The sequence below is a fragment of the Platalea leucorodia genome, assembly GCF_965183815.1.
Source record: "Platalea leucorodia genome assembly, chromosome: 8".
NCBI lineage: Eukaryota > Metazoa > Chordata > Aves > Pelecaniformes > Threskiornithidae > Platalea > Platalea leucorodia.
This window is the reverse complement of record NC_138830.1, coordinates 35255466-35278814: the sequence shown is the minus strand read 5'-3', so window position 1 is coordinate 35278814 and position 23349 is coordinate 35255466. Positions and strand designations below refer to the sequence as shown.

Here is a 23349-nt window from a genome sequence, read left to right as displayed (position 1 = left end):
GATCAGTGCCCTTCTAAAATGCTGCTTCAGGAAGATCTAGCAGAATTGGCCAAAGTGAATGTCCTCTTGCATCACTGGAAAGCGGAGACTGAGGTAGTACTCAGAACAGAACTGAGCTCTGATGCATCCCAGAACTGTGCAGAGCCCTGAAGCCATCACAGCAGCTTACGTGGTCAAATGCAGCAAATGCCAAGCTGGGTCCCAGGGATGATCACTCAAGAGGGGTGTTACCAAAGAGTAATGAGCAGCTACTCCATCATGGCCTTGATGGTGTAGAGCTCTGGAGCCCCTCCTAGTTTCCCCTCGCTGTCTGATAATTTTGTGCAGTGAGCCATGCCGCTTAGGGCACTTCTCTCACCCACTTTAGCAGCTTTGAAAGCAGTTTGGGCTGAGCCTCAACCTGTAAATCTCCTTCACTGCTAAAACTTGAATTGAAAGCCACTTCAAGGACTGCTTTGTTCCTGGTCCTGCTCTTTAATGAAGTATTGGAATCTGTTAGTAAATAAACTGAGTCAAGTGTCAGCATTGTTGATGCAGCAGGAAGGTAGGATGGCTGAAATAAATTTTAAATAGCAATTAAAACGTCTGACTTCATAGCAAGTGAATAAATACTCCACTGTCTTATTTTCCTAAAGAGAGGTTGATTTTTCTTTTTTGTTGGTAGATACTGAAGTATCAGGATTTGCAGCGAAGTATAGCCTTTTCTTTAGTATCTTTCTGCCAAACAGTGGGGTAGCCTAGTTGTGTACTTAGGATGCCAAAGATGTATTGTTGAAGACATATTGTTGGCTTCTAATTCTTATAATGTTGGGAAATGGGAAATAATACCTCTTACACAGTAGGTATATTTCTTTTTTTCTTCTCTCCAGCTACTTTTACATGAAAATTGAAACTTGATAAAACTAGCATTAGTTTCCATGTAGTAGCAAAGATGTTTTAATTTTAGAATTAACTGATTCTGATAACTTGTACTTCAGAGCTGAGGTGTCAGGCAAAGGAAGCATTTTCTTCAGTTCTCAAACACAGCTGATTGGTGTGATCATCCTGTTCTTCAGGGTTTTAAAATAGGTTTCTGACTTTCACATTAACTGTTAATTAAAAAAGTCTGGACGAGCAGAACAAGGTCTGTTTGGCTAATTTCCAGCTGATTTGTCAGCCTTGAGTTGACTTCATATTTTCAGGAACTAATCTGAAAGTGGTGTTGGGGGAGTAATTCTGCTCTGATGGAGCAGCTCTCCCTGTCAGAAGCTGGTTTATCACTTCAGCATGCTCAAGCTGCTGGAGCTTAGCCAGGGACTTGCACCGCGCCAGGCTTTCGGGCTGTGAGCAGACATGTACTGCTTGATATGTTACCTTTGAAAACGACTTTGACTACAGTAATCCTGATCCGAATTGAGTTTTTGTAATTTGCAAACTTCACAATGAATTGGTTTATTTTTTTTAGAATTACAGCACTATTAATGTTATAACCAGTTTTGGAACATGCATGCTACTGGCACAAGGACTGGAAGAGCTGCAGGGTGCTGGGGCTGGGGGCACATCCCTCCCTGGTCTGGGACTTACCTGGGACCTTTTGGGTGGAGCTCTGCTCTAGCTTCTGACTGCTCCTTGTCTTACAGGGATGGTGTCAGAAGGGGCAGAGACAAGAAAAGGAGCAACTGGCACAGATGTGTTGAAACCAGTGAGTAAAGTCAGTACCCTGGAGGAAACCGCAACACCTATTGCTCCCCCGACGTCCCCAGCTTCTGGGACTGCCTGGGGTGGTCGGTCTGCACCTACCATAGTCAAGGATGTGAACCCAGAAGTGCTCAGGAGTGGTGTTGCCTGCCTGCCTGGTGAGTAGTTGAGCCAGAATGTGTCTGGGAAGCATGGTTTGTAGCAGGGCAAGGGAGATGAGCTTGTTTGCAGTGCTGCAGACTGGTGCCAAGTCTATTTCTTTCACCCCAAACCTCTCCAGAAGCAACACTTCTTGAATCCTCTAAAGTTTCTGAATGGGAAGGAGAGGAAGTAGAACTTCCCTCTCATAAAAGTAATGTTAACCTGCTCCCCGGAGTCTCAAAATGTTAACCAAGCGCGTATGAGTCAGAAATGCCAGATCTGTGGGCTCATACCAGTAGTTCAAAAAGAGTGAGGATGCAGCTAATGATGGGCTGGTGGGCCTGACATCAGACCTGGTCGAAACAATAGGAACTTGATTCACTTGGTAGATAATTAAAGGATAGGAGTGTAGGAGATGCTATTTGACAGTGCTCTTGTAAAACCAGCTATTTGACAGTGCTCCTGTAAAACCAGTTTTAAGTTTTATTCTTGGTAATTAGAAGTTTGGTTGATTAAATGTAGCTGCCTAAATATAATAGATTTTTAGAAAACATTTGATTTCATGACACAGTGTTTCATGACACATAGTGTTGAAAGGAATATCCCAATGAAGTGTGGATGAGCAATGTGTGGGATGAACGATAGCGTAGCTAAATAGCAGATGACAAAACTAGCTATCAAGGGAGGACTTCCCAGAATTGTTCTGCCGAGATCAGTTGTAGGTCAAACGTTATTCAGTATTTGCATCTGATATGGCAGCAAGTATCAAATTGCTGCAGATAAAACTTCTGCATGGGACAAATATTGGCAGAGTGGTAAACAAAGCTTAGGCTGTTGGACAGAGCAGCCAGGATCGCTTGGTGTACAGGGCGCACACAAGAGGTCTTTGTGTTTAACTCAATATGAAGTAAAGCAGAGGAAGTGAGATCTACCTTGCCAGGGCAAAACAGCCATTTGGCAGCGTCTGTGTAAGCACCCCCTGTGGGCTTGCTTCCTTCCACAGCCAGTGAGAGGGTTGTCCAGTGCAGGGCAGGAAGATAGCTACATTCGATCAGCTCAGGAGCCACGTATGAGTTGAAAATTGTCCACAGAGCAGAGAAGAGGTCAGGCAGACCTGTGCAGTGTGGAGAAATTGGGAGGGAGAGCAGAAAGGCAGCACAGTGATTTCCCACTCAGTGTTGGGGCTGCAAGACCAGTTTTGACCTCAGATGTGTAAAGAAGAGGGGAGGACTAGCCAGGTTAAGAAAGTGATTTTTATCTCTGTGTACTTGTTAGTGATGCCTCTCAAATAGTTTGGGATGTTCTGATGCCTTTGTTCTAAAGGAAATGGTGAATATTGGAGGTAGTGCAGAAAAGGGCGACAGGCCTTTCTTGTGACTGAATTGGATGTCTTATGGCAAGAGAATGGAAGGTTGTTTATCTCATAAGATGATTGAGAATGAGGTGAAAACACCTTTGTGCAGGGAGGGAGGAAAGGGAAATAAGACCCTTCCAGTCTTGTGGAAGAAGGTGAAATGAGAAACCAAGTGCAGGGCAGAGTTCTGGTACATTCAAACATACTTTGCATTGGTAGGTAAACTGTTAAGAACAAATTCCAAGGGAGGATTTCTAATCTTCTGATCTGCTGATCAGGTTGGATATTTTAGGGTATGTACTACAGCCAAAAAATTACAGGGTTCGAGAGAGGGGTCTTTAAGAGAACCTCATAGTCCATGCTATTGTAGAAGCCTGACTGTGTGATCTAATGCTCTAGTTGTTTCCTTTGTCACAGATTCCTATCATAATGTACAAGTGTTAAACGAGGCAAATGCATTTGAATATGGGATGAAGGGATATGCCCGTGAAATGCATTAAAGAAACAAGGTTTGGGTTTGATACCACTTCCAAGGGAGGAATCACGTTTTCTGTAGAAGCAGTATCAGATTTGACTGACATCTCTTTTCTTATGTGTCTCCTTTTGGATTTCAGTGGGCAATCCTCACACCTGAGGAAATGCACTCACTGCCCAGTTAAATGCTTTATGTTAGACATTGGTAGTGATATAATGATTACATTAGAAAGGATAACTTTTATGATGAATAGTCAATAAGAGCTAATTAATAAACTAGTAGCTGATGGAGTTAGGAAGAAATTTTCCTTTCAGGAGAGTTTCAATTATGTATTGTACTCTTGAATCATCTGGTTATGCCACTGTTAGCGACTGGTGGCTGCAGTTGCTTTTTTGACCTGGTCAGGCAATTCACAGGCTCCTGTATGGAAATTCAAGCTGTAATCAAGTTCTGGTGATGCCAGTCTCCCTGATGGACAAAAGATGTTGTTTCAGAGTAAAAATGTGTTTTTGTTTTTTTTTACTGAGCCTGGTTATTGAGCTGTTTTTCCAGTAATTGAGTGCTTCGCTTTCTTTTTTTATTTCCTGATGATCCCCTTAGCTTATGAAACAAGGTATATTAATAAGCTTTTCCTAATTTCTCTCTGGCTCTTTGATTATACAGTGTCCAGAATACTGTATTTCAGGAATAATAAAACTCCTCCTGAACGACACAGACAATGAAAGATTTTGTCCCTGCTGTTAGCAGGAGAAAGCCTGTGTCCCAGTTCTGGTCCCTGGGAGGGAGAAAGCCCTGCTTCTAAATGATGCCCATCTGTGTCTGTGGCCTTCACTCAAGTCATGTCCTAATGACAGATTGAGATCACACCAGGGCAGTTTTCTGTGCTTGGGGCTGTCCATCTGTATCTGTTTTACCTGTCAACTCACATGCTTGTCCCTGGGATGGGGAGAGAGGTGGTCCAGGACAGTATCTCCTCTGGTAGCAATAAAGTTCAGAAGAGACAGACATAGCTTTCTCTAAGCTTCTGGTTTTGTCTTATGCCTGGGATTCCGCCCCCCCCCCCCCCCCCCCCCCCCCTACAATTTGTATGACAGGAAATGGCTTCTGTTCTTGTGAATTACTTTTCACACAATAGAGGTGTAGTCCCTACTGTTCTCCAAATCGCTCACCTTCCTGGTGACGTGCGTGAGTGCAGAGCGCTGGTTGCTTGAGCAGGCTCTTGCTCCACAGGCACTGCCTACTTTTGAATGGCAGCTCGGGGTCTCCGAAGTGGTGTGTCTGCCTGCTCTTTACCTCTCCTTTGCATCTGGAGAAGAGGCTGGATGTAATTCCAGAAATGGCACTGTTATGTCCTTCTCTTCATAGTTCTGTGTGCATGTCGTGGCTAAGGCCCAAAGCCACACTATCATTAAATTTTGGGAGCTCATAGAGCAGGCTCAGTTCCTGTGATAAGCTGTGTCTTTGGACTTTTGGAAAGCGGAGGGCAGAGAACTGTTGTCATAGCTAGCTGAAGCAGAGGGGTTTCTCCTTCCTCAACATATCACAACTCAGCTGTGTTGCCTGTACTGTGCCTTATCTATTCCCTAGGCACTGAGCCAGCCCTGAAACTAGTTGAAAGCCTGGCACTGATTCTGCCCTTGTCAGAGCTGCAGGCAGGCAACAGTGTGCTCCTGGGCTGTCCGCTCTGCAACTTCTGAGGAGGAGCTCCAGGCTCCTGCTCCAGGGCTTTGCTCCCAGGAGGAGATGTCTGGCTAAGTGCTAAGCTCAATGCGTATGCCCACTCTCATTGGGTAGCACATTTTGTTCTGCAAACCTGTCTGCATTGTCTCGTCTGACAGCAACGTGAATATTGTAATAAGTAGAGGTGAGATTATTTATCTTGAGTTTATGAGATTCTTGCTTTTCTCACAGGTTGGCTTATCATTAGCCAACTTCAGCAATATTTTATGAAGAATGTGTGTTTGGGTAGAAGAGAACAGTCCAGATTTAAAACTACCATGAGAGAAAGATAAGCAGAGCTCAGCTACTTCACCCTTGGGCAGCTTTGGGTACTTTGGAAGTGTGTTTATAGCCTACCGCAATCTGCAACATACACTATATCGAGTTCTGTGGAGCATTTCCAGGAAGGTGATGGGGTGGTAGTAGGGGAATATGAGGCATACACAACTGGAACCAGGCTCTGTTGACTTCCTTGTGTGACTTTTTTTTCCCCACCTCCCCTCTTTTTACAGGTACCAGAGATAAATCAGGACGTGCAGTGGCCATAATAACAACAAGGAACACAGCCTGGTTAAACCCCCACTGCAACACCACTGAGCTTGTACGCCTTCTTCTGTACTTGCATAGCATCCCAAGGTTTGTGGCACTCTTGGGCTGACAGGACGGACAGCTGCTGCCATGTCCGCTTTGCCTTTCAGGGGGGTGGAAGCTGAGGCAATGAGTGGAATGGGTTGACTTTATTGGCCTAGGAACCTGGTCCAGACAGTCCCAATACTGTACAGATGGCGATATCCTGCTAGGGTGAACTGGCTGGTGCTCAGTAAGCACTCTGGCTATTCTGTACGTGCCTTGTGCACATGGTGTGATAGAATTAGGTATGTACTGAATGTTTTCATGCATTGCCATGAATCCAAGCTGTTCTTGCTATCCTTCATTAGCTCAGAAAATGGGATTTGGGACCTATGATGGGGCAGTCATGCAGCAGCTCCCTGATACAGTGTTATGACATGATATTTTTAGGGCAAGGCCTCCAAGCTGAGAGGGAGGGAGGATCTGCAAGGGTTGAAAAACATCTGCCGTCATGTGTGGCTGACAATTTTTTTTGGAGACTGCAGACTGGAGTTTGCTGCAGCTACTCTTCCTTTCGCTAAGACAGACTCTCCCCTCGAGCTCATCTCAGGCTCTACTGAAACTTTGTTTCACTTTTAGATGATTAAACGAATAAGAGGTAAAGCTAACTTTCTGTTAGTGATTTTTTTTTTTTTTTTTTTTCTTTTCTTTTAAGCCTTTAAACCATTGATAAGGGGAGCAGGCTTAACCCATGAGAAAGCTTCTGCTATTCATGCTTTGTATCTTATGCTTCTCCCTTGAAATCTGGTTCTGGGCAAGATAGGCTTTGGGTCTGATCCAGAATGGCTGTTCTTGTGAAGCAGCATGGTTAAGGGCAAGCTTGTCCCTGAATGCCATTAGGAAAGACTGGTTTTCCTATGTGGATTACCTAGAGTGAGTATCAGCACCTTTGCCATCAGTGAGAGGTATCATAGGAATTGGAGAAATGAGAGGTTCAGGTGGAAATAGCAAAGACAAAAATTAAGCATGTATATATTTTGATTAGGAGAGGGTGGCCAGTTAGTTCCCTGTCCTTACAAAGCCATAATGTACTGGGTTTTTTTCACCCTGTCATGACTGTGGGTTCTGTTTCCATAGTCTTGTTGATTTTCATTGATGACAAATATGACCTCTTTTTCTCTGTCCTTGCAGACCAGAATGTCAGGCTTTGGGTCTAACTGTTCTTGTGGATGCTCGTCGCTGTTCACCGGTTCCTGCTCTCTTCAAGGCGTTCAGCATATTGCAGGTGAGCCTTGAGCTTGGGCAAAGGAACACTAGTTGGCTTACCATCTTGGTTGGATGTTACATCTCCATCTGCTGCTTATGTCTCCATCTGCCACCTGGCTTTCAGTTGGCTTTGGGAGGTGGAGTTATGCACCCAGCCCTGTTTTAGGAGAATGACCTGGACTTGCCAGACTGCAGACAAAGCAAAAAACCTAAGCAAATCTGACTTGGGGGAGAACACCCCTCCCCACGCCTCCAAATTTGTTTCTGTCTCTGTGCTGAAAACAGCCTGTACCCAAGTTGAAAATCTATCATGAATTATCATGCTTGGAGATGCTGTCCCCTGCACAGAGAGGCTGTATGAAATATGCAGGGATTTTTGCCCACCACGAAGAAGGGAGGAAGAGAGGCCTCTGCCTGCTGTGGAGGGAAGGGAAGGACACTGCTTGTCATGCCAGGTGGAAGAGTGCATGCAGCTGTTGATGTGGCTGTCGGTGAATGATTGGAATTGGACATGCTGTAACTCTATATTGCTTCAGTTCAAAGGCTTTCATATCAGTCACTTGGAAAGCAAGTGGGTTGCGTTGCCCCCCCCCCCCCAGATAGAAGCTATCTGCTGCTGTTAGAAAGGCAAAGGAGATACTGGGTTGTAGTTATGACTAACCTTGTTTAAGCAGGTGTTCCTTTTAAATCAGAGCTTAGGTCTCTTAGGACTCAACCTCTGCAAACTGGAACAGGGCTATGTTTTAATGAACCTGGTTTCTCTGTGGTTTATGTGCTTCAGTGCCACATCTGAGAGTTGGGGCTGATTCAGAGGTCTGTCCTCCTGCTTCCTGGGCTGGGTGGAGCTGTGAGCTCTATCAGCGTGCTCATTCTCTGTGGTGAAGGAGTAATCTGGTGCCCTGCTCAGTTCTGCAGAGGTGACAAGCAAGTTATCTTCTCTTTTATGCTGTGCCCACATGGCAGTGGGCTTGCTAAAACTTTTGAGCGTTTCGTTGCCCATGGTTGCATGGTCCTGTCTTAGTGGGATGATTTGAAAATTGGCAACACGAGACACAATGTGCTTTTTGGGTCCCCAGTCTCATACAAGCGTGGTAGGAATAAAGCCATTCAAACTTTTAAGTTTCCTACCCTCTGAAAAGAGGAGGGGTAGGAAAGCTTTTTGCAGTGCTTCTGTAATATCCTGCTGTGATGGCTGTTTGGCTCTGAGCAACTCGTTATCAGGGTGGTGCAACAGTTAGTTAACAGGGATTAATGTGCTGCAAGACAGATTGCTGGAGCTGAGTGTGTGCTCCAGGTAACAGTCACTGACAGAGGCTGATTACTCTGCTTGTGGTTTTTTTGGTCCTTACCCTGGCTGTTCTGCAGACTCCGTAAACAAGACCTGTTCAGCTAGCTCGTCATCTGGGTATGGCACAGGAATAATCCCCTGGCTCCTCTGGGCCTTTTGGAGATGCTTGGCATTTACCTTTGTGATCCCACAGCAGCACTCTCATCTGCTCTGAAACAGGGATAGAGAAGTACAGAAAACTGACTGTAACTACAGTGAGGCAAGCTAGGCTTTCTAGAGCGCAGCACGGTTTGCTGGCTGGTGGATACAGAAGCACAGACTATATGTTGTGCCTGTAAGGTCACAAAAGAGATCATCTCCTTGGGGTCCTTTCTGAAATCCCTGACACATCTCCCAGTGTCTCTTATCTCTGGCAGACTGTCTCTGAAGCTCATTTCTCTGCTGTTCTGCTCTCCAACAGGATTTTATTTACATGGCTTTTGTGAAGCCTACTATGATAGTGTGGGTGGAATCTGTTAAACATTGAGATCGAGTGTTGCTTGTTCAATGTTGAAGGGACGTTTTCCTCTTGAGCAGTGAGGAGCACTGCTTCACAGTGGGTGAGCATGGGTCAGATGACCTAATGCAGAGTCCCTGCCTGCTGCAGTGCTCGGATCTGTTAACCCTAGAGAACCTCACTGGGGAGGGAAGACTTTGATCCCACAGGTTTCTGTGTCAAGATTTGTCAGTCTGAGGAAATACTTACTCCACTCTTCCATCTTTCTGGAATAAATGCGTGAATGGACTTTTTAAGTGCTAATAGACAACTTTTGGTGCTTGCAGGTAGCTTTCCCTACGGCGCTGGGAGACTGTCAGTTGCTCTATCTAGAGTCACCTAGTAAACTGGTGAAAGCTTCTCATCCTCTCTGCCTTCAGGGTGGGGGGAGATGTGTTCTGCAAGACTTCGTTCCCCTTTCCTTTTTAGAATATGGGTGGCTGGGAAATCCTTCTGTTCCAGACCGCGCTGGGAGCAGGGGCAGAATAAAGCACTGCAGCAGAGCTAACTCAGGAAGGAGCAAGGAGGAACTCTGGCAGCTCTGCATGGAGGTGAAGGGAAATGTGCAGTGTGTACGTGCTGCAAGAATAGATAATGCTTGTTCCTGTGGGAAGCTGCATAATGATGCTTTGGAGCAAGGATTTTTGCAGAGGTAAATGCTGCTGTGATATTTGGTCACAGGTTGTCACCAGTAAGTTCTGTGCTGGGAGGCCTGTTCAGAGGAACTTTGCCGCTCAGTAGTGCTGGGCTGATCCCTTGGTCAGCGAGCAGGCATGGCATGGACAGGGGAATGTGTGCGCTGGCCTTCAGTGAACAGACATCTGTGGGATTTCCCTCTGCCTTAGTCTTTATAGAGTAAGATTCTTTTGAATTTCGCATATCAGTGTGAATGCTTAATCCTGTAATCTGCTGCAACTGTGTGTTGGATTGGGAAGGGAAGAGTCAGTTTATGAAGACAGATACAGTAACAGTTCAAAGCAGAAAACTTCTGTGCAAACCTTTCTGTTCAAGGCGTATATTTACATACCCTGTTACTGCAGAAGTACAGAGGACCTTGGTCTGACGTTGAAGACTAGGGACCTCCTACTACTCTGTAGAAGTGGTCACTTTGAGGTTCAACATGGTATTTGGGGACTGTCCCGTCTGCACAGACATTCCTGGCAGCCTGTGCTTCAAACCATGCCAGTGATGTTAAGTCTGGCCACGGGCTTCCATTTGTGTCAGGAAGCCAGAAGACTGTTTGAAACTTCAGTCTGAGAAAGATGGAAGAAAGTACCTAATTCTCTTTTTAAAGAACAACTTATTATTATGCTTGGGATGGATGTTTACCCTGGTGCTTTCTGAGCTCCTGTTGATGCCACTCTATTCTATGCTGTCCACACTGTGCCTGTTTTGGGAGGTGAGGAGTTCACTTACATGTGTGGGACTCTTTCTTTGCTTCCAGATAGCTAGTTTTGTTAGCAAAGGTGGTAAAAGATTGTGCAGAAAGCTGCAGGAAAGCTTCCTCAGGTAGCACCCTGCTGCTTCCAGCTCTGCCTGTCTCCCAAGGAGCTCCTGTAAACTGTTTTAGTTCATTTGGATTGCTCCATCAGTGCTGGATGAGACTGACTTATCTTCAGCTGTTTAAAGAAAAAAATACAGTGAAAAATACTTTTCTTTGGAAATATGACTACTTCTTGGATTTGAAAACCCTGAACTTCTCTTCTGACAGCTTTATTTGTGAATGGTTTTTCAGTCTCTCTTTTCAGCAGTAACAAGAAAGCAAGTGAGTGTTTTGGCTGTTGTACCCTTGTGTTACACCATCACTACCTTTATCCCTCACTCAGATTGCACATCTCATGACTGTTGGAGCAGAAGAGGTGTTGTGAAAGAATGAATTTATTTAGTGCCATGAACTGTCTTGAAAGTGTGGCTGGTCTTTATCCTCCAGTACTTTCTGGCAGACAAATTCAGAGCTGCTGATGCAGCTGTAATACCTCCCCATCCTCTCTTCGGATGAGCTTTAGGGTTTACCTAATACAGCCTAGTTATGCAATAAATTCTTTTTGGCCTTTTGATCAGTATTCAAGTAACAGTGAAAGTGTGAATAATCTGCTTTGGAGAAAGGGTTTGAGAAGACTGAGAAACCTCTCACTGTTTTGGGACGCATTTCAGTTGGGATTTTTTTCCTGCCAATTCAAAAGGATCTTGTTTTAGAACTAGATGAGAGAAAGGTCTTTTCGTCTTCTCTGGAGTCTCTGCTGCTGCTCTCACTTGCAGAATTGGGTCTCCTTGTGTTGGCATTGTTTATTAATTTCTGTAGTGGGCCCAGTGTCAGTTGGCTCAGTCTCTGCTGGTGCACTTGCCTCTCTATTCTGGCTCTGCCGTTCATGTTGGATATTTAACCTTAAACACTGCTGGAGCCATTCATTTAAACAGGGTTCCCTTGCTGTCATGGCCTGCTCTGTGGCATGTTCCTTGCAGCTCGAGCAATACAGGAAAGGATTTGTTGCTTGACAGTTTCCAAGATACTTGCAGAGCCAAAGACCATCTAGGAGGCATCTAGATGGGATGGCTCTTATTTAACCATGTGGAATGACAGCTCAAATGGCTGTTCTCCTTGCTATCCAGATCCAGGCATCGTGTATTTTGTGGGCCCTGTCTCCATGATCTGGATCTTTCTACTACATTTCCCTCTTCCTGCTGTCGCTCTCTGTGCCTGTTTCTCACTTCCCTGTAGAATGCTTCTATAATTGGAGTGCTGCTCCTGGATCACAGAGTTTGAACTACAGCTGCTAGACGTCTCTTGTATTTGGAATTTCTGTCGGTTTAACAGTAGCAACAGGATGCAAGTCCTTGATTGTGAGTTGGCAGTAAGTAAAGACAAGACACCGTTTTTTGGCACTGTGGGGAAAAAATACTTCCTTTCAGTTAGAAGTGACCAGGAAAGTTTATCACAAAAAACCTTGGAGATTGAATATGGTTCATTTTTTGTTTTGTGTGTTTTTTTTTTTTTTTTTTTTTCCCCCTGACACATTTCCCTGTGTAGAAGGCAGAGGTTTTTTTTTTTAGCACAGCCAAGACCTGACCTCTTTCATTGCTTCCTTAAATACTGCAGGACTAGTTGATCTGAAGCAAACTACCTTAAGGACATAGCCTTGGTGCTCTGTAGAATGGCCTTCCTTATACCTTCCAGGCTTCGTAAATGCCTTTGAAGGATAAATTGCAGTCTCTTGTGCAGACTTGGTATGGTACATTCCCCTTAGCATCCCAGACAGATAGGTAATGGATTTGCACTCTGTTCTGTTGTAGGACATGGATCCTCATTGTATTCATGGAGTACTGCTTCTGGTTGAAAGAGATCTGACTTTTCGGATGGAGAAGCCACCAGCAGGGCAGGTAATGGGGTTGCTGGGGAGCTCTTGATATCCTTTATTTAACTGTCCGAACAGCGAATTCTCTGTCTGCTGATGTATGTTTATTCTCGCATGAAATCTCTGTAGTTGTTCTCTGTATTTTATGGTTGTGGTCTCTTATGGGTGTGGTATTTATAGGGTTGTAAAGTTTATGTGAGCTGAACATATCTCTGTCATGCTGTGTTTATTGTCAAGTCCATCGGCGACATTTGTACCATAATTATGTCAGTCTGCTGGGGCCCTCAAGACAGGGGGTTTGTTGGGAACATGGATAGCTGTGTGGAGGAGCCCTGCACAATTAATAGTAATAGAGATGCTTTTCATGTTCTCCTGTTAACAAGGGGGGGAAGTTCTTGGTCAGGAAGAGATCACATTAGGCTAAATCCTGAACTCCATCCTTTGGAGGTACTTGTTGCCTTCCTGGGTTTTGCATATCTCATGTTTCCTCTCCTCATATCTGCTGCTGTCAGCAGCTAAGACTTCCGCAAGAGGGGAAAGAGGAGATGTGCATGTGTGTGAGGTTCCCTTTGCAGCTGAAATGTCTGGGAAGACTAACAGGAGGTGCTAATGGAGGAGGGAAAATCATCACAACATCACTGAACACCCCCAGCAGAAGTAAATCTGCTTTGGTATTTAATAGCTGGTTGAGTCTCCATCCCTAGAGGTATTTAAAGAACGGATAGATGTGGTGCTCGAGGACATGGTATAGATGGACATGGTATAGATGGACTTGGCAGTGATAGGTTAACGGTTGGACTCGATGATCTTAAGGGTCTTTTCCAATCTTAACGATTCTATGATTCTATGATAGCTGTATAAGAAATGTAGGCTCTCAGCCACTCTCTGTCTGTGGAGTGAACAGAGCATCAGACTGCATCTTAGTCATCTCTGCTCTAAGGCTCTTACAAGCTACAAGAGTGGACTGAAATTCTGTGCCTGCTGAAACCTCGTAGACTTCAGAGCAGGCCAGGACCTCCCTTTTGGCTCCTGTGGCTGAAGATACTGTGAATAGCATCAGTTTTGCTGTGTGTGTGGTGTGCTGCCCTGAAAGGCTAAAGAATAACAAATGCTATTAGTCCATTTCCTCATTGCCCTCATGTGGAGGAATTTGAAGTGAGAAAGGGGGCTGCAGATGAGTGCATGCAGGGAGAGCTACAGAAGACATTAAACACATTGAACAAATCCAAAACGTGTAGGAGGGAACAGAGCAAAGCCTAATAAAGACACGGGCATGCGGGAGGAATTGGAAGAATCATCACTATTTTGTAAGGAGGTGGAAGATTTCACGGTGTGTGTGTCGGGGGTGGGGTGGTGTGGTGTTAAATGTCTGCACCTGAGTTCCTGGTGTCTGGGCTGGCTTCCATGTACCTGCAGGAGCACTTGTCTATTTCTCTGGTGAGTATAAAAATGCTCTGAGGTCCTACAGACTCACAGAAGGCAAGTTATCTGTGTCAAGATCCAGGAAACACTTGGAGCAAATAGCTGCTGTGATGAGTGGAGAGTTGAGGGTAGGTCAGAAGCTGCTCTGTTAAACTGTTTTTCCAGGAAGTGAGATGGGGAAGCTGGGGGCTGGATTTAACCTCTCAGACTCTCCAAACAAATGCAAATCGCAGCACAACACATATAGCACAACAATATGTGGGAACATATGAGGGAGTTGCTCTACTTATACTAGGAGGTACTGGCTCTGGAGAAGGCTGGCTGCTGCCAGAATTCCATCACAGATGTTCCGCTTGGTGAAACAGCATGTTGTGACCTGCATTCCCTCAAGGTTCGCCCACTAAGCTGTACAGCAAGCTGCTCTAAGATTGAATTGTTTTGTTTTTTTTTTTCCTTCATACTGTAGGTATTTTGCAGATATATGCTGTGTGCCTTGTTTCTATGCAAGATAAAGAAATAAAGGATGCTGTCTTTTGTTAACCTTCCCCCACCTCCTCCAATACTCACACCCTAATGCAAATGTGCTTTTATTTCTTCTATTCCTGTGCAGTTTGAACTTCTCACCTCCATGAAATCCCTCCATAAGCACATAGACAGCTCGCAGCTGCCTCTAGAACTGGATGGGACCTTCCCTTATTGCCACCGGGACTGGTTAAGCTTCCGCATGGTGAGTAGGATGTCTTGTGTTCTTTGGTATCTGAGAGAAGAAATGGTATGGTAACGGAGCTGAAGCAAGAGGAGCTTGTCAACAGCTAAATCTACAAGTGTCAAAAGACAGTGTTTCCTGTAATAGCTATGTATGCAAACGAATCTCTGTTACCATAAGAATACTAATACTGTCTTCATAAAATGGATGCACACTGCAACCTATTGGCATGACTGCAGGAACTAAAATTTTAGTTTTTAACTCATCTGCTTGAACTGCATTAATTCAGATTTGACCATATTTTGAAGGGAAGGAAGAAACAGTATTCTGTTTTGTTGTGACAGACAGTGGCACTTTGGTTATACTGTGAGGCTTGAGGGCAGACACTTCTTGTGCTAATCTCAGGAGAAGGTGTTAGTATCGCATTGCCTTTGAACTCACAATCAAGAACTCGAGCATAATAGAAGCAGTTAGATCCTGTTGGTTTTGGAGCAAGTTCCCCAGACCAGGCTAAGAGCTCCTTAGTAAAAACTGCAATCCTGGCAGGAGTAAAACTTGGAAGTTCCTGATAATCAGTTCAGATCCTTCTAGGAACATCTTTTCCTCTTTTAGATATAATTCACTTACTTAGCAAAATTGTCATCAAAGTTGAACTTTTTAGAAAGCATCTAAACTAAAAGTACAGTGAAGTTTCGGCCCAGAGGAGCATTGTATTCCTCTTTGAGAGCTGGCCACCTGAGGAGATAAAACAAAAGAAACATGCAGATTCCATTCAGTGAGTCTTAGGACCAAGATAACAGTAGGAGGCAGTACCAGCAATCCATTCCTTCTCCCTGTTGTTTGGCTGCTTTGAGTATGCCTCCATACTGTGATCCTGTTTGACTTTGCACTGCTCTCCAAAAGAGTCGTGGATCCACAGTGGACTGTACCCAGGTGTGGATCAGAGCCAGACGAAGATGTAGGGAGACTGACCACCCTGTGGAAATGTTTGAGCTGACCCAGGTTAAGCCTCAGAGATAGAAGGGCTGAAACTGCAGCACCTAGACACACCTTCTAAAGAAGGTAGCCCTGGCAAAGGGTGCTGCAGCCACCAGTCCAGCACACGCTGTGGCAGGACTGCAGGTGTTGCTGGCCATGCAGCAGGGTATGTGCAGACTGCCAGAAGTCTGCAAAAGTAGCATCTGTGGCACCAATACCCAGCTCTGTGTACACTCATGCTGTGGAGGGAACGTAACTCCTGGGGATCATGTGCTTGCTGAATCTTTAAAAGCTGTATTGAGCAATATTTGGCATGCTGAGACTAGACAGGATTAAATCTCTGTAAATCTGCAGACAAATTGGCTGTCTTCACATTGAGTTTGACTTGCTCACCCTGGTGGATGACACAACCATCACTTCTGCTTCCAAAAGGTTCAGTGGTCTTTCGGCTCTGACCTCACTGCCCAGAGTGCTCTGTGGCACACTGCAGCATTTGAAGCAGGTTAAGATATCATTGATAATACCACTGTGTTGCTGGTGGCAAGCTTCAGCAGTTAGGCTTAGTGCATGCCAAATGTTAACTTATTTTTTCCAACTTATTTTAGAACCTATTTTTTTAAAATTGCGTCTAAAAGTACTAATACAAACCTGTGCTGATGCAGTAGAGGTACAGAAACCTAATCTTGGTGCCTAGGATCAAATTTGAGAATTTGAGGTTTATTTGGCAGTGAGGAAGCAGAGAAGCTTTGCAAGAGGTTATGGATTAGTTTTCTGGACAGAGTTGAGAAAAGCTTGAGAGCTGAGGTGCTCTGTCTGTGCAGAAGGATAATTCTTGAGGGAAGGAACATGATATCAGACTACTTCTTGTTTGTGTCTTGCATCTTAACATGCAAAACGTTACCAAAGGGAGTTAGTGTAGGCAACAATCTGTATGGGTTGCCTATTTATACGATGTACTGTGTGTGATAATGACCCATATGCTCAGCCCCTTTAGATCTGCAGCTATGTGGCAAACAGCATTTATTTCCTGTCTCAGTGATCTCACCTGCATCCTGCCTGCTAATCTGTCACTGCTGGGGCTGTTCCAGCACTCCAGGGAGAAGGGAGTTCAATTCAGTAAAAATTCAAACAGCTGCTTTTTTGTTTTGTTTTGAGCGTGGTTGTTTTGGAACAGCTGTTTCTCCCTTCTCTGATTTCAGTGGCTAGAGGGTGGCATCTGACAGTATTTAGGGTTTATATCACTGACATTTCTAAAAAGTTCTGTCTCATGAAGCCCTGTGAAATGTTTGGGGGTTCCCCCCCACCCTGAAGAGAGGAGGGATTTCAGATTTGGCAGTAGTTTAAGGTGCTTAATTGTGGATGCTTTCCAGTTTCCTAATCTTAAATTTACACTACTTTTTAAGAGAAATGATTTAGAGAAATTCCAAGTACTCATTCTATCTTTTGTTCCTCAAAAATTCATGCATAGTGATTCATCTTACTGGGAAATTACAAGAAACACTAATAGTAGAAGAATGTGGGACACAAGTGGACTGATTTTCTTTTCTGTAAAGCATGACCCATACAAGCCAAGAGTATGCAAGTTTATAAGGTCTGCATAGAGGCCTTGGTATAGCGTGATGTATCTGAAGCCTCCGATGGGCCTCTCTTCACTGATACAGCCTCACTGAATGGTATAATTGAACCCTTGGGTTAATGTGTTTGATTTCTTTACTTTTAACCTTCTGCAAGCTGAAAAGACAGCTTTCCTGTCAGCTGTGAGACAATAATCTCTGCCTTGGCCCTTTCTTCTTGTAGAAGCTGGAACATTTGCTACAAGGATGCCAAGGTGCTTGTGCCTTCCTCCAGGGAGCTATTCATAAAGTAGAACCTGGAAAATTGCCAGAAAGAGCTGAGGTAAGCATGTCCCTGACCTCATATCGGAGATGGGCCTGAGACAGAAGAGAGCAGGAGGCTGAATAGCTGCAGAAAAGCTGTAGCTTTGAATCTGAAAGCTGTAGTAGCAGGGTATTCCGAGTGCCGTGTATCACTGTGGAGCTGTCAGGACAGCGGGACTAGTAGAAACTAATCCAAATGAAGTGACAGAGGCTCCACTGGGTGTAGAAGCTGGTTCTGTGATCCCTCAGCAGCACCCAGGAGATCTCTTCAGCTGTGCTTGTTGCTGATGGGTGCTTGCTCCAGCATTGGAGTGCATTCTTAGCAGCTCCACAGCTCCATAGCTGGTACTAGCTTTGGTGTCTCTAGCACTGCACAGCTGCCTCAGGCTGTGCCACACCAGCTTGGCTTGAATGGCCTGGAATAAAGTTAGGTGACAACATAGTGTTCACCAGGCCAAGGCTGTGCTGTGGTTCTAGCTTTGCTGCCTCCAGAACAGAAGTTTGGAAGAGTGCAAGAAGAGGAGGGTACAAAGACAGAGCCTGTGTTGTTGCAAACGTTCTATTCCCCCACTCTTGAGACACTGCTGTACCCCTGACATGGTAGGAAATTGCTGCCAGCTCTGCACTAGGGGTCCCAACAGTAAAGCAATAGAAGATATCATAGTGGCCTCTCTGGGCCTTCCTGCATGCATGTGTATATCCATAAACCCTTCATGTCCATCTTGTCCCACAGCTTGGAGCTGTGCAGGTCCTGGCTCTAAGAACAGTAGGAGCTAGCTGTGAGCGGAAATAGAGGCTGGAAAGCTTATTCTTTCTATGCCCAGCAAATGGAGTATGGATAATGACAGGAACTGGGTTTCAATTTTAGCCTGGTGGGGAAAGTACTGAGAGCATAAGGAGTGCTGCTTATCACTGGATTTGGTAGGCTTGAGAGAAACAGCTGTGGGAACCAACCTCCCTCTTTCCTAGGGTGGGCCAAGGTGAGATGTGGTTTGTGTGTGTTTTGGGTTGGGTGCTGGTTTTTGCCTGTTCCCTCATTGCCTGTAGGTTGCAGTAACTGCTCATCTCGCTCTTGCGGTCCCTCCAGGAGGCAGCTGTGCTGCTGAGGAATTACAGGCAGTTGATGAAGAATGTTCTTGAAGATACACGGCTGGTCAGGCTGCAGCTGGAAGGTGGAGCGCTCCTGGCCAGACTGAGGAAGGAGGAGTCTTGTGTCACCCTCACCCACGACTACAGGTGAGGCCCAAGGGTGGGAGAAGAGGAGATGGAGATGAGCAGAAAGCAGGCACTGGGAGTATCTCTGAGATGACCCATTGTTGGTGCACACTAGAGAGCAGCTTCGTGTAGCGAAGAGAAAACACCAAAGGTGAAAGGCGTAATGAATTTTACTCTTATCCTGACTACTTCTTCCCCAGTCCAAAAACTTGTATAGATGGATGCACTTAGATGGTTAAAGTTCCTTTTCCAAGCCAAATCAGACTTATCTTCTGTAGTAGAGAGAGAGCTGGATATTTTGTGCACGTCTAGAATGATGATGCCAGTGATGAATGTTTAGGTCCAAGGCATTATCGCTGTGTGATTTACCAAGGCACTCCTTATGCAGGGGGATTTCCAAGGATCTTAACTGCGAGGAATGCTTTCTGGCTGAAGCAAGCTCTCATCTCCTCACACATTGGTACGGTTTGCACAAACAAATATTTACTGCCCGTTTGCAGAGTTGGTATGAGAAGTGGGGACTGAGAGAGGCCAGCTGTTTGAAATCCCCAGGGCATTGCACAACTCTTGTTTGCACTGTTAAAACACCTGAAGCCTATCAGTGTGTGAAGGCCTCTGTGATATGTGCTGTGCAAACAGCAAGGTAGAAAGGCAGCCCTTGCACCCAGGAGCTTCCAGCTTGAGTGTGAGATAAATGCTGGCGTGTGGGTACAGATGGGGGTGTAGCAGAAGGCAGGGCGGCGTGGAATGGCTCCGTGCATCTGCAGCCTTGCTCTGGTTAAACTCTGTTGCCATCACAAGCTGGGAGGTTTTAAGGGGAGGAATGGAGAGAAGATAACAAAATAGCTTGCAGAGTGTCTCACCCAAACACTAGGAAAAGAACAGCAACTCTTTGAAAATTCAGCAAGGGGATGATGGTGCAAGTTGCTACCTGTCACTGGGAGACGGGGATCGGCATTTTGGTGCTGAGTGAGAGGGGAGCATGGGGACAGGTGTCTGTTTCTTTTCCCTGTTTGCTGTGCCTCTGGTCAGCAGCTCTGGCAGGCTGTGCAGACACAACTTTCTTGCTGAACTGGTGAAGTACTCTTGGTGCAATTTTGGATAGAATTAGTGCAGTATAGCCTTTCCATTCTGACATGATCTGAGAAGCACAGATAATGCAGGTTGTTGTGTTTTGGTTTTGTTTGCTTTTTTTATTTTATTTTAAACAACACATAGCAACTTTAGAGTCTTAAGAGAATGGGGAGAATGTGCATGGTTTTTATGTTTGGTTTTGGGTTTAAGCTAAGCCTGTGTTCTTGTGCAAGGAAATGATCAACTTTGAAACCAGATACAGAGGCCCCAAGGATAACTTACTGCTTTGATTACCTTAGCAAGGGCAGGGGTGGGGGATACACGCATAATTCTTTGCACAGTGTTTGAGTGCATGCTGAGGCTGTGTAGCATGTTCTCTGTTTAATTCAGGTTATAGTCATTGCCTGCTGGTATGAATGGAGAATGTATACTATGGATCAAATATATGTGGCTCTCTTCAGCCTGAGGAGCATAAATGAAAGTAGTGGGAGAAAGTTGGTCCTCTTCTTCTAGCCTGTGGAGCAGTCGCAGAAACTAAAATCCATGCAGCATTTTAATTGAGGAAATGCCTGCTTGTCATGTAACTCAGGGCAGAGAACTAAAGAAGTCCACTCTTCCCTGTTCCAGGATCCTTTTAAATGGGGGGAAAAAGCTCTATCACTTGGCCAGAGATCTCTGTACAAGGCACTGCTGGTTTTATATCCTCCATGGCTCTGCACTTTCTCCTTCTCTCCAAACTGGTGTGCAGATATTAAAAGTTCTGTGCTTTGCTAACCCTGTAAAGGCTCCTATGGTTATGATTTTCAAAGGCTTCTTTAACAGATAGGATCAAAGCAGGGTAGGGACAAAATATTGTAGTTGGCCTACTAAGCTAGCATGGAGTGGCTATTGATGTATTTGGGTCCAATACTAGATTTTGTGGTTGGTAACATGTAAAAATGGAACAGGACTGGTTGTGACTGTGCACTCAGCAGCGCCTGTTGTACTGCTTTTCTGAACTTTGAATTGTAACATCTTGATCAATGCTTAATAGTCTCTAATTCCACACTCACTCCCCCAATACTTGAAATCAAATTATTTACAAAAGCAAGTCAAATGGCTTTACCCTTCTGAGCCACCTTTTGGCTCTTGTGTTAGTCACATGTCTTCTCTCTTGTGCAAAAGCCTGATCAAGCAGAGAGTCATGACTGGCAAGACTTCTTAGTCAGAAGTTGAGGCCAGCTGTGAAGAGGTAACTGTCAAAATGTGCAAGAATTGCATATAAATAGAGGAAAAAAATTTAAGAGCAGTTTTCTGTACTTTTAGTTCCACTTAATTAAAATATGCCAACCAAAAGTGCAGAACTAAAGGTAAAAAATGTGATTTTTCTTAAGAGGCACAAAGAAGACAAGCCCAGCTGCACTGTTACCTTGGGATTAAACAAGCAAGAGAGAGACTTGCCCTTTTTTTGCAAGGAATATGTTTTGCCAGCTCTCACAGCTGTCTTTCTTGCTAGTTTGTGGCTTCATGTAGCAAAAAGAATACCAGGAGGTGGTAAGAATAGAGATGGACAAACGTGTCTGAAAACGCTTGACTGCAGGTTAGAGATAGTATGCTAAAATAGGCAAGGAAGCAGGCTTGTACTCTGTGCAGTCAGATGTTATCTGCCAAATACCTTTTGGGGACCACACAGCAAACAGGACTTGCTTTAGTCTTTCTTTAGTAATGAAACTCTTCCCTTGGGGTGGGTTTTGGCATGTTTCCCTGCTCTGCCCTCCTGGAGAGCCAAGATGCCCTTTGGAGTGTTTCATGACACAGAGCAGTGGGCTGTCATTGCAGCTGAGGTCTGACCCAGGCTTTGCAAGGATTTGCTAAGCCAGTGACACAGCTCCTTTTCTCCAGAAACTGAACTCATCCCATCAGAGATGTGGTCATGCAGGAGAGATGCATTGTGGTACATCCTTTTGTTTCTCTGACAGATGCTTTAAGAGCCTTCGGGAGTCCCTCCTGGATGGTCCCATCCTGAGAGATGCTGTAACACCACAGCAGTGGCTTTGACCAGAGACTCTACTCACTCTGTGTTCCCAGTGTGAGCTGACCAAGGGTCTCCATACTCCTTTCTCCACCAAGTACCACTGTAAAAGATACCCTTACCTATCCAGCTGCTTATCCATAAAGGTAAAGAAAGACTTCTCCAAGCAGTGTTTCTGGATCTCAGCCTTTTCCCGGCATAGAAAGGAGGAGCTCTGTTACCAGAATACACATCCTGCAGGCAGCCCATCACAGGGAGCTGGCTAAGGCGATGTGGTGTGCTCAGCTGGTCCCACACTGTTCTCCCACCTCCGGGAAGCCCAAGCTGAATTTGGCCTAGAGTTGGCATGGGTGTGGTACTGCTGAGCCAGTGTCTTTGTGGTGGCTCTTTAAGCGCTGTAATGATCGCTTCAGCACAGGCTGGCCACCCAAAGGTGCAGGTGGACTGCTGAAGGCGGCATTGCCACTTACTCATTGTTGGTGGAGCTGGCTGCATTTAAAGCCAGTACATTTGTCTTCACACCATCTGCTGCTCTGAAGGCTCAGTGCTTCTCCAGGTCTGTTAGCTGAAAGCTTCCAGGTTTTGCTCTCCCAGTCTTTCTGGGGATTGAAATGCAGAGCTGTTAGCCTAGCTGAAGTTCCTGTCGGTAAGTGTGGACAAATGCCACAGAGACACCCATCACTTTAATGTTACTTATTTTTGCACTTTTGGACAGGAAATCTTTTTAATAAACATGGTCTTTTTAATAAGTTACATAGAGTTGGCTAGCAGGTGTATCTTTGGCTTCTGGATATCTAGTGTATTGATCAACCAGCCTGTGGCTTGCAAGCAACTCACTAAGCCAGTTGTGGAAGGTGGATAATGCATTGCTTATTTTGTGCTGGATTTCGAAGACTTCCTTGACACTTCCATCATAAGCCTGGAGAAGTTGCCAGAAGCCAGGCAGCAGCAGTGGAAGCTCTTACTACAGTGACCCAGTTGTGTGGGGCTGGACAGCAAGACAGGGAGACTTAACCTGGTCTTTAGCCTGACATTTTCCATTGTTGTTCTCATTATTGCTGCTCTTCTAGCATAGCCGAGAGCCGGGAACGTTTGCCTAGACAAGGTGTCCAGTGATGCCTTTTGTCTTCTAGATATGCTATGAGTCAGAAGTAGAGTAAATAAGATATGAACATTTTATATTAATATAAAGGTGCCTTATACTAGTTGAACTAGAATACACCTGGCACATGCCTGGCTCTACCAGCAAACCTGTGTTCTCAGCGTGACATGGGAGTGGGATTGCATCACGCTCTGCATGTTGGCAGGCAAGATAGCCTCAAGACTAGATGTGAGAGCTGAAAGAAAAAGAAAAACCTCAGATGATGAAGGAATGACCAAGCTGGGTGCTGGGTTCTGTGCAATATGGAACCAGAAAAAGCATAATCTCTTCCCCCAAGCTCCTCATCTGAAAAGAATTTGTGCTTGCAAGCTGTGAATAAGCAGCTTATAAATAGATGGAGGAGTGAATTCTCCTTTTGTTTGCAGAAGGCAGTATAGTTAGTCTCTGTACTTTGAGGGTGGAGTGGCTAGAGCCAAGAGCTGGTTTTGTGAGCTGGCTATTTTTAGTGTGGCTTGGTGATCTGGTTGGAAGCCCTGGGTGGGGACCTGAGCAGAGCAGAGGTAATGGGCAGTGCGGAGCAGACTTC

General features: G+C 45.1%; 1 protein-coding gene across 1 annotated transcript in view; it reads left to right on the top strand.

The window, feature by feature from the left end:
• Positions 1 to 1621: 1621 nt before the first annotated feature.
• Positions 1622 to 23349, top strand: part of PLEKHG4 (pleckstrin homology and RhoGEF domain containing G4) — a gene marked incomplete at its 5' end in the record, with an annotated part of 60394 nt that continues 38666 nt past the window's right edge. The window contains 7 exons of the mRNA XM_082319069.1: positions 1622 to 1835; positions 5879 to 6002; positions 7128 to 7221; positions 12317 to 12403; positions 14411 to 14527; positions 17282 to 17380; positions 18449 to 18597. Coding sequence (XP_082175195.1) covers positions 1622 to 1835; positions 5879 to 6002; positions 7128 to 7221; positions 12317 to 12403; positions 14411 to 14527; positions 17282 to 17380; positions 18449 to 18597 — 884 coding nt within the window. The remainder of the gene's footprint in view (positions 1836 to 5878; positions 6003 to 7127; positions 7222 to 12316; positions 12404 to 14410; positions 14528 to 17281; positions 17381 to 18448; positions 18598 to 23349) is intronic.